Source organism: Bos indicus, chromosome 7 (assembly GCF_029378745.1).
Source record: "Bos indicus isolate NIAB-ARS_2022 breed Sahiwal x Tharparkar chromosome 7, NIAB-ARS_B.indTharparkar_mat_pri_1.0, whole genome shotgun sequence".
NCBI classification, from domain to species: Eukaryota; Metazoa; Chordata; class Mammalia; order Artiodactyla; family Bovidae; genus Bos; species Bos indicus.
In genome coordinates, this window is record NC_091766.1 from 61,311,117 (window position 1) to 61,328,088 (window position 16,972).

Here is a 16,972-nt window from a genome sequence, read left to right on the forward strand (position 1 = left end):
ACCCCTGCACTTCCCAGAGATGGGACTACCCCACTGCAGCCCTCCATCTGCTGCAAACAGAAGACCCTTTTTCAGCCTGCCAACCCCTCCTTCAGCTTCCAGCAGGGTTTGGTTCTGGGGCTGAGGTGGAGTGGGGCAGTGCTTCTACTATACGCCAGTCACTGGGCTAAGGGTTTTGCATACGTCATTCGATTTGTCATCCCAACAATCCTTTAGGGTAAGCACTCTCCTCCAGTGGCCTCCTTACATCCTCAGAGACAGTCATTCTTGTTCCACCTCAGGGCCTTTGTACTTCCTGCTCCCCTTGCGTGATTTGCTCGCCCTCTGAGCTTCACAGGTGTGGCTCCTTCTCATCATCCAGCTTTCACCATGTCACCTCTTTCAAGAAGCCCTCCATGACTACTCTATCTAAAGGAGGAGTTCCCAGGTATCTTCTGTCTTAGCAGCTTGTTGTTACCTTAATAGATCTCATCACAATTTCTAAGTGTTTTCCCATCTGTCTATGTGCTTATTCATTATCTGTCACCTCTGTGCAATATGAGTTTCTGTCCACCGATGTATCTCAGAGAAGGCAATGGCACCCCACTCCAGTACTCCTGTCTGGAAAATCCCACAGATGGAGGAGCCTGGTAGGCTGCATCTGTCACCTCTGTGCAATATGAGTTCTGTCCACCAATGTATCATTAGCACCCAAAACAGTGGGCAGCACATAGCAGGCACTGAAGTATGTATGAAAATAAGGAAACTGGGGTTCACAGAGGTTAAGTCACTTGACCGAGGTCACACAGCTGGTGTTGATAGAACCAGATCGAGGCACAGTCTGGCTAGAGATGTGCTCTGAGCCCCTCCAAAGTGATTGCTGCAGGGCCTCCTACGTGCCACCTGTCCTATGGAGGCATGAAGGCTGCCATCTTCTGCTGAGTCTGAGGACAGAAAATCCTTCTCCTCAGGACAGAGAGGTAGTTAGCGTGGGGACTTTCTAGTTAGAAAGCCCTAGCTTCTGATCCCAGTGCTGCCATTCTATGCTATGGAACTTGGGTAAATTAATATCACTTCTCTGGCCTCAGTTTCTTCTCCAAAAGTGGGAATAATGCCTACTTCATGGGGTGGCATATGGATTAATTGCAATAAATCCCTGTAAAGCACTTCCCAGTGTCCTACAAGTGTTGGATAGGCATCAGTACTCATACTTTTTGTTTGTAGATGGGGGGTGTGGGCTCCCAGTCTCTGCAGACAGCTGGTTTCCTCTGACCCGCTTTCCCACTAGAACTTAGGAGGGGTTCCACATCCGACCTTTCACTGCCCAAAGCTAGGCAGGACGCAAACAAGTATAGCTCCATCTGCCCCTGGTTAAGGCCTCTTTGGTTCTCTGGGGACTGTGTTCCCAGCATGTCCTGGGTCTTGGTAGCTGTTCTGCCCTGATTTGATGAATGCGCCACTAATTAATCTACCCAGAGTGGCCTAAATTTGTGCTGCCTCTTTCCCTGTTCCTCCTCTCGGGCAGGGGCTGTGGTTATAATGGGAACAGGCCCCTGGGGAGAGCTGCCCTGCAATCTGGCCAGAGACCCTCTCTGCATGCACACTTGCCTTCGGGTCTAGACTGAGACGCGGGGAGCCCACCTGGGCTCGGGTGCGGAGCCACAGATGGCTCGTGATTGTCAAGGGTGAGCGGGGGTTCTGGTCAGAGCACTGCCCGCCAGAGAGGGGTCTGGGCAGACAGGAGGAGGGCCAGGGAGGGGCCAGGACGAGGAAGGCTTGGGAATTCCATCGGGGGGAATAGAGAACAGCCTGCAGAAGCCTCAGGAGCTACTGCAAAGCTACCCACGAGCCTCCAGGGCTTCTCTGTGCTGGGGGCTTGACCTCTGTGTGGCCCCAAAGGGTAGAACTGGGGTTCACAGGTGAAGCCCCCAGCATGGGGAAAGACTGGAGGAACATTTCCTAACAGTTCAAGGGGCTACCCCATAAAAAGTGAGCTCATAGTCCCCGGAAGTCAAAAAGCAGACGGTTGACGGACACCCAGCAGGGTCACCTAGAAGGGGCTGCTACAGAAGCAGGCGGTGCGGTCAGTGGCTTTTTAGCCCCAGCCCACTGAGGGCAGGGGACCTGGGGTCAGGAGGCCAGGGCTCCAGCCCTAGCTCAGGCACAAGTGAACTGCATGTTCTCGGGAAAACCCCTTGGACTCTTTGGGCCTTTGTTTCCTGCTCTGCAAAATGGAGATGATGTTAGGCAACTACCAGTCACTGATGCTGTGAGGCCCAGCAGAGGAGCACCATGAAGTTGTGCTGACTGGGCCAGGCTGTGCAGCCAGTGCCAAGCCTACACCTGCATCTGCTTAGTCCTGCTCATCTCCTCAAGTGGGAAGAGGCAGGACTCGGAAGGCCTCAAAGCCTGCTTTCCTACCGTCACTCCCTTCCAGAGACCGGAAGCAAGACTAACAATGCCTCGACATTCCGGGCACTGTGCTGTCTCCTTTGACATCCTCACTGACCCTGTACTGAGGTTGCTATGGCAACCCCCACTATAATGAAGCTGAGGCCATGCAACTAGAAAGTGGCCTCGCTGGAATCTGGACCTCCCACCCGCCCCGCCCCCCGCCCAGAGCCAGCCTTGGCAGTCTAGCCGCCTCTCACCTAGCCTGGGACTGGGAGTCGGGAGACCTGGGTCCCGAGTGCAGATGCCCTGCTTCCCTGAGCTCAGTTTCCTCATCTGAAGAGTGGGGAAAAATTTTCCCATGCAGCCCAACTCAGGAAAGCTGACGGGGCTATGATAATAACACTGGCTCCGCAGGTTGAGGGAGGGGCTGGGTTAAAATGAGCAGGCTCCTGGTGAGCCAGCCTCTTGGGGTGGGGGTGGGGAGGGTCACTGACCTTCAGGTCCCGATGCACCACCCCCATCTGGTGGCAGTGCAGCACGGCCTCCAGGATCTGCTGGATGCAGTGACTGGGGAGAGAGAGGGAGGGGCGGGGAGTGAGGGCGGGCCTCCCCTGGAAGGCCCCAGGAGGGAGTGCCCTGCCCCCGGGCGCCGCCTGGCTGCACCTCTCACTCACCTGGCATCCGCCTCACTGTAATACTCCCGGGCCACGATGTCTTCAAACAGCTCCCCGCCGGTGACGCTGGGGAGACAGGAACAGAGTCACCCTCCCACAAAGGCCCCAGGTGCCGCGTCTTTTGGAAGAGTCTCCAGGAAGTTAAGGATGGGGCCCAGGGACCTCAGAACCTCAGCCCCAAAGGGAGGGGCCCCAGAGGCCACGGGGATGCCCTCTGGTATAACTCCCTTCCTGACTTCCAGTCCACCTCCCCTCCATCCTCAGCCTTCTCCTCCACCAAAGCCAGGCTGAGGTCAGGACAGGGGGTAGAACACTCAGAACTTGTCACTATGATTCATCAGGCTCTTGGAAATCCAAGGGCTGGAGCTTTTTGTTGTTGTTGTTTTTTAATAGACTTTTTTAAAGAGTAGCTTTAGGTTCCCATCAAAATTGAGCCAAAGGTACAGAGATTTCCAATAGCTCACTGCCCCCCGCCCACTCCCCAGCCCCAGCCATGCACAGCCTCCCCCACTGTGTCAAGTGCTGTTCTTTACAGATGAGGCCAAGAACCACTGAGGCCTCTCAGTTCGTGATTGCTTTTCATTCTATTGCCTGGCTTTAAAAACTTTAAATTTATTCTGAAAGGAAACTTCATAGCACCACTAGAAATGGAAAACCAGCATCACTGGCCACAAATAGAAGCAAAACTAAATATATGATGATGAAAGTTAAAAGTGTTTGTTGGTGTGTCAGGAAAACCAGCCTGCACTGCTTGGGTGGCAGGCTTACCACATTTTGGGAAACTCTATCAGAAGAGAGAATTCAGCCCAATCTGGGGTCTATGGGGACACTTCAAACCAAGGGACCCAGTGGAGTCACCCCTGCCAGGGCTGTCCCCATCCCCACTGGACACCCCAGGGTGAGGCCAAACTTACAGGTCAAAGATCAGGTAATGGTGTCCCTCCTCCGAGATGCTGTCATGGAGCCGGACTGCAGGAGGGGCCAAGGTAGCTGGTTATGCAGGACTCAAGGCTCCCCACTCACGCCCCTCTCACCCCTCAAATAGCCAACATTCCAATTTCTCTGAAAGTCACTGAGCTCAAGCCAGTTACGAGGTGCTTTGACAAAGCATGAACAAAGGCTCACCTCTGTTGTGTAGTCACTCAGTCGTATCTGACCCTTGGCGACCCCATGGACCCCAGAAGAGCCTTCCACGTTCTTCTGTCCAAGGGATTCTCCAGGCAAGAATACTGGAGTGGGTTGCCATTTCCTACTGCAGGGGATCTTCCCAACCCAGGGACTGAACCCACATCTCCTGCATTAGCAGGTGGATCCTTTACTGTCTTAGCTATCAGGGAAGCCCTCACTGACCTGAGGCATCACCCGAAGAAGCCTGAGCATAAAGACAAAAGACCCCAGCTTTGGTCAGAGTTTAGTCCCCTTCCCTCTCCAACCTTCAGTTTCCCTGCTGGGCAGGCCAGGGTCATGGAAAGAGCCTGTGACTCAAATCTCTGCCACTTGCTAACTGTGCATCTTTGACCAAGTTGCTATACCTTTCTGAGCCTCTTTCCTTGCTTGGAGGGCTTCCCTGGTGGCTCAAATGGTAATGCGTCTGCCTGCAATGCAGGAGACCCAGGTTCCATCCCTGGGTTGGAAAGATCCCCTGGAGAAGGAAATGGCAACCCACTCCAGTACTCTGGCCTGGAAAATTCTATGGACAGAAGAGCCTGGTAGGCAACAGTCCATGGGGTCACAAAGAGTCAGACATGACTTCACTTTCCTTGCTTGGACAATGAGAATGAAACTCCTGGAATTGCAGGCTTGTTGTGAGAATTCCATGAGGCACATAATCCATGTTGACTCAGTGCTGGCCCTGCGCTAATGGCACTCCTCTGCTTCCAGGTCTGAAGAGATAACAAAGCTGGTGGACGAGGGAATGACAGCAATCCCAGAGTTCTGGCCTGCTGAGAAACTGTCATCTTTTCATACCTCATTTACCAAGAACAGAGGCAAAGCTCCCAGGAGCCCAGAGCTTCCAAAATTACCCCCTAAGCTTCTTTCAAAAAAAAAAAAGGAGGGAGAGCCCAAGGCCTGGGGCTGACTCTAGGGGGCCTGCACCCTGCCAGCCAAGGGCAAGTTCTCCCAGGTCAAGTTCATGTCCTTCCCTGTACCACAACCTAAACAGGTCCATGGGCAGAGGGGAGGGTGGGCTCAAAGAGTTATGGTAATCACACAATGGAAAATGTTAAAATAATGCAGCAGTTCTTTATTCACTAGTTCGGAATCATATCTAAATCTTGTTCGGTGAAAGAGCAAAGCAGTATGCACAGTCCTTTCTAAAAAGGAGGCTACATTTCAGCTTGGGTATGGCATTCGTCTCTCTGGAATGATCCAGCGATGTGGGCACCGAGGTGGCCTTGGGGAAGGGAATTAGGACAGCTGGAGTTGTGGGCGGGTGAGACTTTTCACTGTAAGCCCCAGTGCCATCTGAATTTCTGCCACATACAATATTGAGTCCCTTAAAGCATATGGCCCTCATGTCGCTGTTCAGTTGCTCAGTCATGTCCAACTCTTTGTGACCTCACGAACTGCAACATGCCAGGCTTCTCTGTCCTTCACTATCTCCCGGAGTTTGCTCAAACTCATGTCCATCGAGTTGGTGATACCATCCAACCATCTCATCCTCTGTCGTCCCCTTCTCCTCCTGCCTTCAATCTTTCCCAGCGTCAGGGTCTTTTTCAATGCTTCAGCTCTTTATATCAGGTGGCCAAAGTATTCTCCCCATAAAGTTTGGAGAGTGGGTGCCTCCACAGATGGGGACCCGAGATGGAGGATGAAGGGATACAAATTTAAATAAAATGTTTTTTAAAACCTTAAATATATATATTTATAAATAATGACTGAAAAATGTTTTTAAACTATTTTAAAGCAAAACTAAAAACTAAGTAGCCTGAGTATGTATAATTTAATCCTGCTTTAATTTTTTAATCAACATTTTATAATAAAAATTTTCAAAATACAGTCAAGTGAATACCTATGTACATACTACTTGCTGCTGCTGCTGCTGCTAAGTTACTTCAGTCGTGTCCGACTCTGTGCGGTCCCATAGATGGCAGCCCACCAGGCTCTCCCGTCCCTGGGATTCTCCAGGCAAGAACACTGGAGTGGGTTGCCATTTCCTTCTCCAATGCATGAAAGTGAAAGTGAAGTTGCTCAGTCGTGTCCGACTCTTAATGACTCCATGGACTGCAGCCTACCAGGCTCCTCCGTCCATGGGATTTTCCAGGCAAGAGTACTGGAGTGGGGTGTCATTGACCACCTAGATTCTGTTATTAGTGTTTTCTCATATGTGTGTGCATGCTCAGTCTCTCAGTCATGTCTGATTCATTGTGACTCCATGGTCTGTAGCCTGCCAGGGTCCTGTGTCTGTGGGGATTCCCAAGCAAGGTTACTGAAGTGGGTTGTCATTTCCTACTCCATTTCTTATATATGCCTTACTACATTTCTATCCATCCCTTCATCCTTCAATCTATTTCAACTTTTAAGTGCACTTCAAAGCAAAAATAGACTTTTGAAACGTATGTGTGTTTTGAACTGAGCACCTTATATTTTGTGTGTGCAGAATCTGAAAGCCCTATTTTGGTGCCCTGCTCAGACCTCCTGTAGGAAGATGGCGCAGCCATCCTGCAGCTGCTGGGGGGTTGGCTAACCATGTGCAGGTGCCCTCCTCTGGAGAACTGCCCACTGCTAATGGAACTGCCCACCTTGCCCACAAGGTTACCTACAGCCTTCAGGCAATGATGAACTAATGTGGGGAGGCAGAGGCCATGCAAAAGGCCAGTCTGCCTTAAAGGAGGGACAGCTCCAAGACACGGTTTATGTTACAGAGGCCTCCCCACTGCACCCTCCACCTGGGATCAGGTCAGAGTTAGACTTGACCTGAAGCCACATCTCCACTTGGTTCCTTTCCCCTTCCTCCATCCCACTTCTCGCTATCCTTACAGGTCTCCCCTGGGAGCATGCCCTCGTGTTCCCACACACATCTGAATCCTTGCCTCAGGCTCTGCTTGTAGGAAACCTGACCTGATATGTTTTAGGGAGCTACAGACATCAGATACCATATGGATGTATACATCATCAATGTTAGCTCCAGATGCTGAGATTATAGGAGATACTTTAAAATTATTTGTTTTATCATTTAGCTACCATAAACTTGCTTTAATAGTGTACCAAGATAAAGTTTTGAGAAAGACCCTTTACTCCAAAAGGATTCTTCAGGAGCAAACTCCTTCTCCTCTATGCTGCTCAGATGTTTGAGGTTTTAACTCCTTTTTTGTGTGTGTGATTGTGAGAATCTCTGAGAAGCCAAGCTGCATCCAGAACCATCTCAAGAAAGAGCTTTTAGAACCACGTCAACAGCCATTTGGGAGGAGCTCCAAGAAGACTAGGGTTCCCTCTGGCCAGAAGCCTCAGCCTCTTTTAGAGAAGGTCCTCAGGGCTCAGGGAAATGGACAGAATGGGAGAGAGTGTCTCCAGAGCTTCCTCTAGCTCCGATGGTGCTTTTGTGCTGATTTTGAAGGCTGGCCCTGTGAGCAGGGGGATATGGGCTGGATTCCAGTCCCCACCTGCGGGATGATCCTGGAGTTGGCTTCAGTCCCCAAGAGGTGGCTAAATCTTGGCTCAGGGCACAGGAGACAGGATTCCTCATTTCAGTGCTGTTTTCATGCACAAAACCTCTCTTCCTGTGGTTGGAGGCCACCCTGAGGAAAAACTCAGCCTAGAGCCCAAGAGAGGCAAGGATTCAAAGGCTATGGCCTATGTGACAGTACCACTGCCTGGTGGGGAGACTGGCATGTCTGTGCTCATGGACTTATGCTGTCCCTGTCACAGAACAAACAAATCTGTAACCTAGTTTTCATTTGTGTAGCTGGATTCATGAACTTCTGACATTCTGTCCTATTTCCAACAGTTACAATTTCTTTCTCAGAAATTGAAGGGTCATATTTGTTCCTCTGGCCACTGCCCCCAAGACACCCCTGATGGCCACAGAAGTACTGAGAACATGGGCTCTGCAGTCAGACTCTCTGACTTTGCTTACTAGCTCCACCTCTTAGAAGCTGTGTGAGTTTGGGCAAATTATGTAACCTCTCTGAGCCTCCTTTCCTAGCAGCAGAGCCAATACTACTACACTGGACTGGTGTCAGGAGTTAACTCGAGATGCTAGTAAGGCACTCAACACAGTGCTTGGCACTAGGAAGAACTTAATAAATGAAGACATCGCCATCTTCATCACTAACCTCACTTCCCTCTGCCACCCCATATCACCTGCTAAACTCTCAGGTTATCTCCTCCTGCTCCTTGGGTGGCTTTTAAGGTGTGGGTGGGGGTCCACTTCATCAGCAGGTGCTAATGGTACAGAGAGCAGAGTGCTGTCCTCCCCGAAGCAAGATCTAGGAGGGAAATGCTTTGTGTATGGTGCAGCTTGTTCCCCCTGTCCTGAGCCAGCGACCTCCCTGACTTTGTCTCTTAGGGCTGGGCTGTGGCCACACACGGGCAGAGAGCAGTGAGCTTGGCTGGGATCACTAAGCAGGCTGAATAGTCTAGTTTCTTTGGGCACAGACCCACTTCTCAGGTTCTATAGCCACATCTGGATCGATCTGCACTCTTTTGGACAGATTACAACTACTTTGAACTGAGGTGCTTGGAGGCTCAGAAGGACCTCCAAGGACCCTTCCAGCCTTGACAATAGTTTTAGGTTCTCCCAACCATCTTCTTGTTCTGGATCTCAGCTCTGCTCTCTACTTCCCTGTCCATCAGCTACCCCACTCCTCTCCCACCCTCATTTCTTCCACACATCCTCAGAGACTAGCAGAGGCCTTGGCACATGGTGGGGTCTCGGATGTCCTTGACATCAGGTCAATGAATGAAGGAGTCATAACTCAAGTGATGATGATAATGAAGACTATGGCTGCCATTTCTGAGATTCTACCACCTGCCAGGCTTGTGCTAAGTACTTTACTTGCAACATCTCACTTAACCCTCACAACAGCTCTAGAAAGTGGGTACCATGATTATCCTTATTTCACAGAGGAAGGTACTAAGTCTGAGAAGTTTGTAGCCTGCCCAAGCTCAGATACGAAATGAAAGGTAGAATTTGGATTTGAACCCAGGTGTGTCTGACTGAAAATTCCATTTTCTTAACCAGAATATTATATATAGTGCCCCAAACCAATGACTCAAAATCTTGATGGCTCGGAGGAATGAGAATCACACGAAGATTCAGGCAAAAGGTAAGTCTTTCGGTAAGGTTGTTCTATTGGAGGGTGTAGATTGAGAAAGGATGGAGCAGCTAAATGATCCATAGCCCTTCCCCAGGGCCTGTCATTGTGCTATGATTTGTTTGATCATCATAAGCCTACAAGGTATCTATCATTCCCATTTTCCAGATGAGAAAACGGAACTTCAGAGCAGTTAAGCAACATGTCCTGGGTTACACAGCAATTAAGCAGCAAATCCAGAATCTGACTGTAGAATGTCAGCCCCAGAGCCCATAACTTACTGCTCCCTGCTAGAGCTGGGAATGAGCGACTGAAGGATGAGGAAGTGTTGACCGGAGACAACTGCAACTGCGCAGTGGCACGCGCGTGCACACACACACCCCATCTCCCTCTTCCAGGATTAATGGGCTTTCTAAGAACCGTGGAATTCTACAATCAAAGACCACTCATGACTCCCTCCATTGTACTGTTGGGGAGCTGGAGGCCGGCCCAGATTGGGCAGGAACTGCCCATGGTCATAAGCAGGTCAGGGGCCAACCAGGGTGGCTCCCCGCCAGCCTCCTTGCTGCCCCTTCTCTGACTCTAGCCCCAAGCCTCCAGCTGCTGTCTGTGCAGCTCTGTTCCTTTCCCCAGGCACGGGGAAGGGGAGGTGCCTTATGGGTATAAATAGCAGATGGAGATGCTACTCTTCTGCAGAGGAGTTAACTGTTGGGGCCCTGGACACAGAGAGATGCTTCCCTCCTAAGGGAGAAGGCGTGGTAGCTGTCAGAGTTAGAATGTTCCTTACAGAGCACCTAGATCTTGCCGCTTAAGTGTGACTGGTGAGCCAGCAGCTTTGGCATCACTTCACAGTGTGTTAGGAATGCAGACCCTCAGGCCCCACCTGGACCCACTCAACTAGAATCTACCTTTTAACAAGATGCCCAACTGGTCCAGACAGCCCTCTCCTTGCGAAGATGGGAGAAAGCAGCTCAGAGAGGGTAGTGCTCCTACCCAAGGTCACACAGCCATTCCCTGACAGCACTATATCTAGAATCTGCACTCCCTCCCCATCATGACTCAGAGCCCTGCCACGCAGTGATACAGCCCCTCAGCTGTGCAGGGACAGGGGAAGGGAGGTCAGGCAGTCAGGTCCTATTTCAGAGCCATCCTGCCTGCCCTGGGCGCAGCCACTCCATGCAGCCTGCGTTCAGTCCACTCTGGGGCAGGGGCCACCTTGGGGCTGGCCTGGAGAGACTGGCACTGCAGGTCCACGCAGGTGAGAAGGGCCATGGTGCCAGACTGACTCAGCATGGGAGTGGGCTTGGGGAGTGGGCTACACTGGTCAAGGCTAAGCCTATCCTATTTTCGTCTCTCAGAGCTTCGGAAGTTTTCCTGAAACAGCTTTTCTGAAGGAGGCTGCTGGCAGCGTGGGCTGGGAGGAAGGGCCCCTTCTTCACCTTCCCCCCAACCAAGCTGCTCGCTGAGGAGTATGGAAACCATGAAAGACACCCCCTTTCCCACCTCTATTTGCTGCCATCCCCAAGAAGAGAGCAGCTGCCCCCTTCCCTCAACAAACACCCACCAGGGCAGGCAGGGGAGCTGGGCCAGGCCCCACCCACACCCCTCGCCCATCCCCCATGCTCACCGATGTTGGGGTGCTTCAGCAGGCGGCAGATGCGGGCTTCACGCTCCAGCTTCTGGTGGTCTGAAACACACAGATGCCCAGATGAGTCCAGGGGAGGGAGGCATCTCCACCCACCCCATCTCTCCCTCCTCATAGCCTCTAATGACCTCTCCCTCCCAGGGCCTGGGCAAGCTCAGCTGGCAGAGCCTCTGGGTTCTCCAAGAAGGCAGTGGGATGCAGCGGAAGAGAGACCCAGGCTGCAATGAGGCAGAAGTCCCTTCCCCGCTCTGGGTCTCGGTTTTCAGGGTTCTTAACCGAGGGGCATCTCCTTCCTGTATCAGAGCCAAAGTCCAGGCAGCCTGGAACACCCCCACCCCCACATCAGGCTCCGACTGCCCTCCCCCAGCCCTGCCCCTCCCACTGCATCTCCTCCTGTGGAACTGCTGAACCTCAGCTCTCCAGGCACGCCCTGCCCTGCCCAGCCCTCTCACTCTGGGACCTTCGCACACGCGGTTCTCTCAGCTTGGAAAGCTCCCTCTCAGCCTCCCACCTGCTCTTCACTGGCCATCACTCACTCTTAGGCATCCTTGGATGTCACTCTCTCTGGCAGCCCACCCTGATTACCAGCTGCTGGGGGCTCCTCCTCTGCATTCCCAGGGCCCCTAGACAGCACATGCCACTCTGTCTCAGGGATGTCGCTGTCCCTGAGGGCGAGGACTTGGTCTCTGTTGTACCCCTGGCATCTACCTAAATCCCTGGCCTATGGAAGGTGCTCAAGAAATAAATGAAGGCTTCCCTGGTGGCTCAGTGGTAAAGAATCCGCCTGCCCATGCATGAGGCACGGGTTCGATCCCTGAAGCAGGAAGATCCCACATGCCTCAGAGCAACTAAGCCCCTGCGCCACAACTATTGAGCCTGTGCTCTGGAGCCTGGGAGCCACAACCAGTGAAGCCCAAGCGCCCTAAGCCCATGCTCCATGACAAGAAAAGCCACTGCAATGAGAAGCCCTCACACCACAATTAGAGAACAGCCCCCGCTTTCTGAAGCTAGAGAAAGCCCATGCAGCGATGAAGACCCAGCACAGCCAAAAGTAAGTAAATAAATACAATTTTTTAAATACATAAATAAAAAGATGACTAAAGCTAAACCTTTAAAAAAAAGAAATAACTAAGTGAAAGAACAAATGATTGAATAAACGAATCTTTCTAAGGGAGTAGGTATTCTCTGCAGGAGAAGGGTTGTATTAATTTACAGAAGATGCCTCATGTGTGAGGAGTCAGCACCCAGGACACAGAGAACCCCAAAGAATCTGCAGGGTAGTGGGGCTTACCCAGAGATCTCCCACCTGCTTCCTGGGACTTCTGTCCAAAGCCCCTAGATTTCCCTGCCCACCTGGGAGAGAGGCCTTGTTCAGGATCTGTACCTATGATCTCTGACTCTGAGACTGCTGAGCACAATCATACCCATGACCCCATTCAGTCCTCCTGACAAGCCCGGGCTGTGGACATCACTGTCCCTGTTTTAAACATTTTTCAATTTCCTTTGTGGTGCTTTTCTCACAATCTGGTATTTAATGCCTTAATTAAAAAAAAAAAAAAAACCCACCAGTATAATAGGAGCCAGTCACAAATACAGAATATCTACTATGTGTCAGGTATTATGCAGAGCACTCTATACACATCTCAAGGCCTCCCAATAATCCTCTGAGGATAACATTACCATTGTGCTGGCCTTACAGAGGAGGAAACAGAGGTTCAGAAAGGTTAAGTATCTGACTTAAAGTCACACTGCAGTGAGCAGAGGAGCCACGCTTTCTATCCAGGTAGTCAGGCTCCACGGGTGAGCTGTAAAACCCTATCGGGGAGTTCCCCGGTGGCCAAGTGGTTAGGATTCTAGGCTTTCATTGCCACAGCTCAGCTTCATCCCCTAGTAGGGGAATTGAGATCCTGCAGGGCACGTGGCACAGCAAAAAAAAAAAAAAAAAAACAACTCAAAAAATAAATAAATAAAAATAAAACTCAAAACCCAGTGCTGTCCTGGTCTCTACACCCTGACTCATCACTATCATCTCCATCTGTCTCCTATTCCCCAGTGGGAAAATTCAGGCCCGCAGGAGGGAACTCACACAGACACTCAGTGGTGGAGCCAGGACTAGAACCCCGCTCTCTGAATGGCCCCTCCAAGGAAGGTGGGCATCAGAGATGGTGATGAGGAGGAAGAAAATCCCAGCCCTGTCCCTAGGCTGCCAGCTCCCCTGTCCCCTCCCCTCTCCATTAGCGGAATCACCAGCTGTCCTCCAAGGGCTGCAGAAACCAAGATCAATACTGAAATGTGGCTTTTCCATCAGCAAAGCAATTAAGTCCAATCCTCTTTCAGTAGAGTGTAAGCTCCACTCCCCAGCTGAAGGCAGCTGGAGGCTAGAGGGGGACGGCTGGCCCAGCTGGGCGCATCTTCGTTTCTCCTCCCTCTCTGTCTCCTTCCAAATCCTTCAGGGTAGGGAGGTGGAGGGGAAGGAAGGCTGATTCCCAGGCAAACAAGGGGGATCCCCATCCAGAGCTGGCCAAGAGCCCTCAGTAAGCAGAGGATGGCTGAACCCGCCCCAGCTCCAGACCCTGCCCCCAACCCACCCATCCCCAGCAGAACCAAAAGCCAGGCAGCTCAAAGTGGGACCTATCAGAGGGGGTGAGGGGACTCCTGGCTCAGGCTACACATTCAGGGGACAAAGGACCTAAATCTAGAATTCTGATGTTTTTCTCCATGTAAGGTCACCTGGGAGCAGAGTTACACTAACAGGATTGAAAGAAGAAAACGCTGGTCACACAGCTTTAAACATGTGACTGGTTACCAGACATTACTGCTGGAAATGCTAGGAACTGTTTTTATAAATCTTGTAATCATCTTGTGCATAGTACAATTACACTGCATTGCAACCTTCAGTGCTAAAAGCATTAATTTGTTGAATGTAAACATATACTTTATATGATAATTTTTGTAACTCTGTTTGAAATGTTTTCATTGTCTAATATGCAGGGAACCTCAAGAAATATAGGGACGGAGTTCCTCTTGACCTTTGAGGCCTTGCTCCATTAAGCAGTCTCTTGACAAAATCAAGGTAATCATCAATGTGGTCAAGCCTTGTTACAACTCAGAACTTTGAGGAACTACTCTTAAAGGCTTCCCCCAGGCCCCCAGTCAATAGTTAAGAGGGTAGCCAAGGACTTCTTATTAAAATATAAATGAGATCCTGCCTTCAAACTTTCCAACAGCTTCCTAATGTACTTATAATACAATCCAAACTCCTCAAAAACATCCAGAAAGACCCTGCAGGGTGCTGAGTTCTGCCTCATCTTGGCCCTGAAGCTCCCCCCACACTAGACTCCTGTGTGGCCTCAGGCACTGCAAACTCCTTCCCACCTCAGGGCCTTTGCACCTGCTGTGCCCTCTGCCTGAAATACTCTTCTCCTGGGTCTTCTCGTGGCTGCCTCTTTCTCCTCAAGCAGGTCCCAGCACCATGTCACCTCCTTAGCTTTCCCAGCTGCCTTTTCCTCCAGCCTCATCACACCCCCATTACCCTGTCTTATTTTCTTTGTTAACACTCATCACTACTTGAAAATACCCAGCTTACTTGTGTGTTTAATGTTCTTTTCAGTCTCCCTCCCTAGAAAACAGGTGTGATGACAGCAAGACCTTGACTGTCGGTCTCTGCCATGTTCCAAGGACTCAGAGTCATAAGCAGCTTGTCCAAATTCCCACACCCAAGAAGTAGCAGAGCTGGGATTTCAACCTGTGTTCATAATTACTGTACTGTATTGCCTCTTATTTTCATAATTGAGAAATCAATCCATCCAGTTCAGTGAAGTCCCATGATGGTGAGACATCTGAGAGAAGTTAGTCTGCAGCCTCCTGCTCGGGCACCAGGAAGTCTTGCTCCTAATACCCGTTGTGATAGATGCTTTGTGAATTTTCTCCCTCCCTCCCTGGGGGCAGACTTCCAGGGTGTTGGGGTTAAGGGGGCCAGGTCTGCTCAGAGCTCGGCAGGCAGTGGGTGGGTGGAAACTCTGGGGAGAGGTTCCTGGGACCAGACAGGACCCGCAGGGCATGACAGGGAAGAACAGAACCTGGGGAAGCCTTAGGGCTCTGCCAGCAGATTGAGTGGGCTCCAGCAGGTATGTGGGCAGCGGGGTTCTGGCTAGAGGCATAGGAGCCAGGGCAGAAAATAGACCTCTAGTCTCAGAACAGGAAATGTCCCCTCCCTCCACAGGACTTCAAAAAGCCTCCAGATCCTGGGCAGTTGGAGAAATAATCTGGAGGACCAAGAAGGGGAAGAGGTCGGGGAGTAGATGAGAAAGACAATAAAGATGCGTCTCACTGCCTCCTTGCAAGCTCCCTTGCATAAACCTGAAGCTCAGGGACAGCTGAATGAGCTCATACCATGCTTCCCACCTGGTGTCGTGGGACTGGTCATCAGGGAGCCGAGGAAGTGACCCTCAGTATCCAGGTGGACAGTGAGGCTTGTGGAGGTTGCTGGACGGGGACCAGTCACCTTTGGCAGCACTGGCTAGGTCCGTGTGCCCACCATCCCCTAAAATGTTGATGAATTTTTTCTGTTTGTCTGCCTGGTGAGGCTGCAGCTAGGAAGCTTCCAGAGCCCCTGGCAGGGAGTTAGCGCTGAGCATCTACTGGCTGTTGTCACTGCTGACAGGACTTTCTAAAGGCAGGAACTGGGCCCTCACCTATTGAATCCCCCACCCTCAGGGGTGGAACTGGGACAGCTGTAGCTTTCAAAAGGCTCCCAGGGGGATTTGGCAGGGATTGGGACAGGGAAACATTTTTACCTTTCATTTCATGTCTTTATGGCTTCTTGGAATTGTTTATAGTACGAGCATTTTATATAAAAAGAGTAGTTTAAAAATACACACAAAAATCATCTCCCGGGTTTGGGAGCCGCTCAATAAAAGAGGCTGGCCCCATGGGAAAGGGGAAGCCCTAGCTCCGGGGGAGGGGGATGGAGGACACCCCGGGGGGCATGGCCCCTGCTGGGAACTGCCAGAGTCACCCAGGAGTGCCAGCAGGAGAAGCTTGGCGTGTGTTGCCAAACATCCAGCATTAAAACGCTCCCCACCACAGGCCCCAGGAGGAATGAACAAAGAAACGTGCTAAAGGAAGCTGGGAGAAAAGCATCGCAGTTGGCAGACTTCTTTGGGAAGGTTCTGAGACCCTCCCCCTAGCCCCTCACACTCACCTAGGCCTGGGCACCTTCCTCCCAGGAGGTCAGAGCTTTCTTAAGTCACCAGAGAGGGGGCTTGGCAGTTACTGCACAGACCAGAGTCTACACTCCCCCAAAGCCTTAGTTACCTTCCCGAAAAGAGGCGATGCTCCTTCCATTCCCCTATACGTGTTTCTTTCTGTCTCGTGCGTGTGTGGATGAGGCTCTGAGACTGTGGTGAACAGGCCCAAGATTCCTCAGCATCCAGGGAGGACCCTGGTTCCTGATTCTCCCTCACTGCAGGGGGTGGCAACCCAACCTGTCACCCCAAGCCATGGCTCAAGCCCTGCCCCTGCTGTATCTCAGGGATTGGGACATCTCCCTTGACCAACTGTGATATAAAGCACAGAGAGGGCACCGGACAGCCACTAGTCACACAGCCACGGCCGGGCGAGCCCCAGCATCTGCGTGTGAGGCAGTGGCCCTGCTGGCCTTGTTGCCTGCCCTGACTTCCTGCCCCAGGCTCTGGCCCTGGACCTTCGGCAGGGCTCTCCCTTCCGCACGAACATTCACACGGGCTGTGTGCCATGGTGGGCCCCGGTCTTCGGAGGACCGCCGCCACCCCAGCCTCTTTTCCCTGCAGGATGTTGATCTGTCTACGGGGGAGTTCAGTAACTAGAAAGTGCTGGGCTCCCAGCAACGCTGAGCCAGAGACATGAAAGGCAGCAGCGCACGGTGCAACACGGAGCCTGCTGGGAGGCCCGTGAGGGCCAATGTGAACATCCTGTACCGGCCTCTGTGAAACCCACACCTGCTGGGCCCTGGCCCAGACAGTTGCCGCTATGCCAGACAAACA

The 16,972-nt window shown here is 51.6% G+C and overlaps 1 protein-coding gene across 3 annotated transcripts in view; it reads right to left on the minus strand.

The window, feature by feature from the left end:
• The window catches only part of CAMK2A (calcium/calmodulin dependent protein kinase II alpha), a 65,939-nt gene that overhangs the window by 31,347 nt on the left and 17,620 nt on the right, over window positions 1-16,972 (minus strand). For all 3 annotated transcript variants that reach the window (XM_070793850.1, XM_019965237.2, XM_070793851.1), the window contains exons 3-6: window positions 10,932-10,991; window positions 3,962-4,016; window positions 3,048-3,113; window positions 2,868-2,940 (exon numbers count right to left, since the gene is read on the minus strand). In XM_070793850.1, coding sequence (XP_070649951.1) covers window positions 2,868-2,940; window positions 3,048-3,113; window positions 3,962-4,016; window positions 10,932-10,991 — 254 coding nt within the window. The remainder of the gene's footprint in view (window positions 1-2,867; window positions 2,941-3,047; window positions 3,114-3,961; window positions 4,017-10,931; window positions 10,992-16,972) is intronic.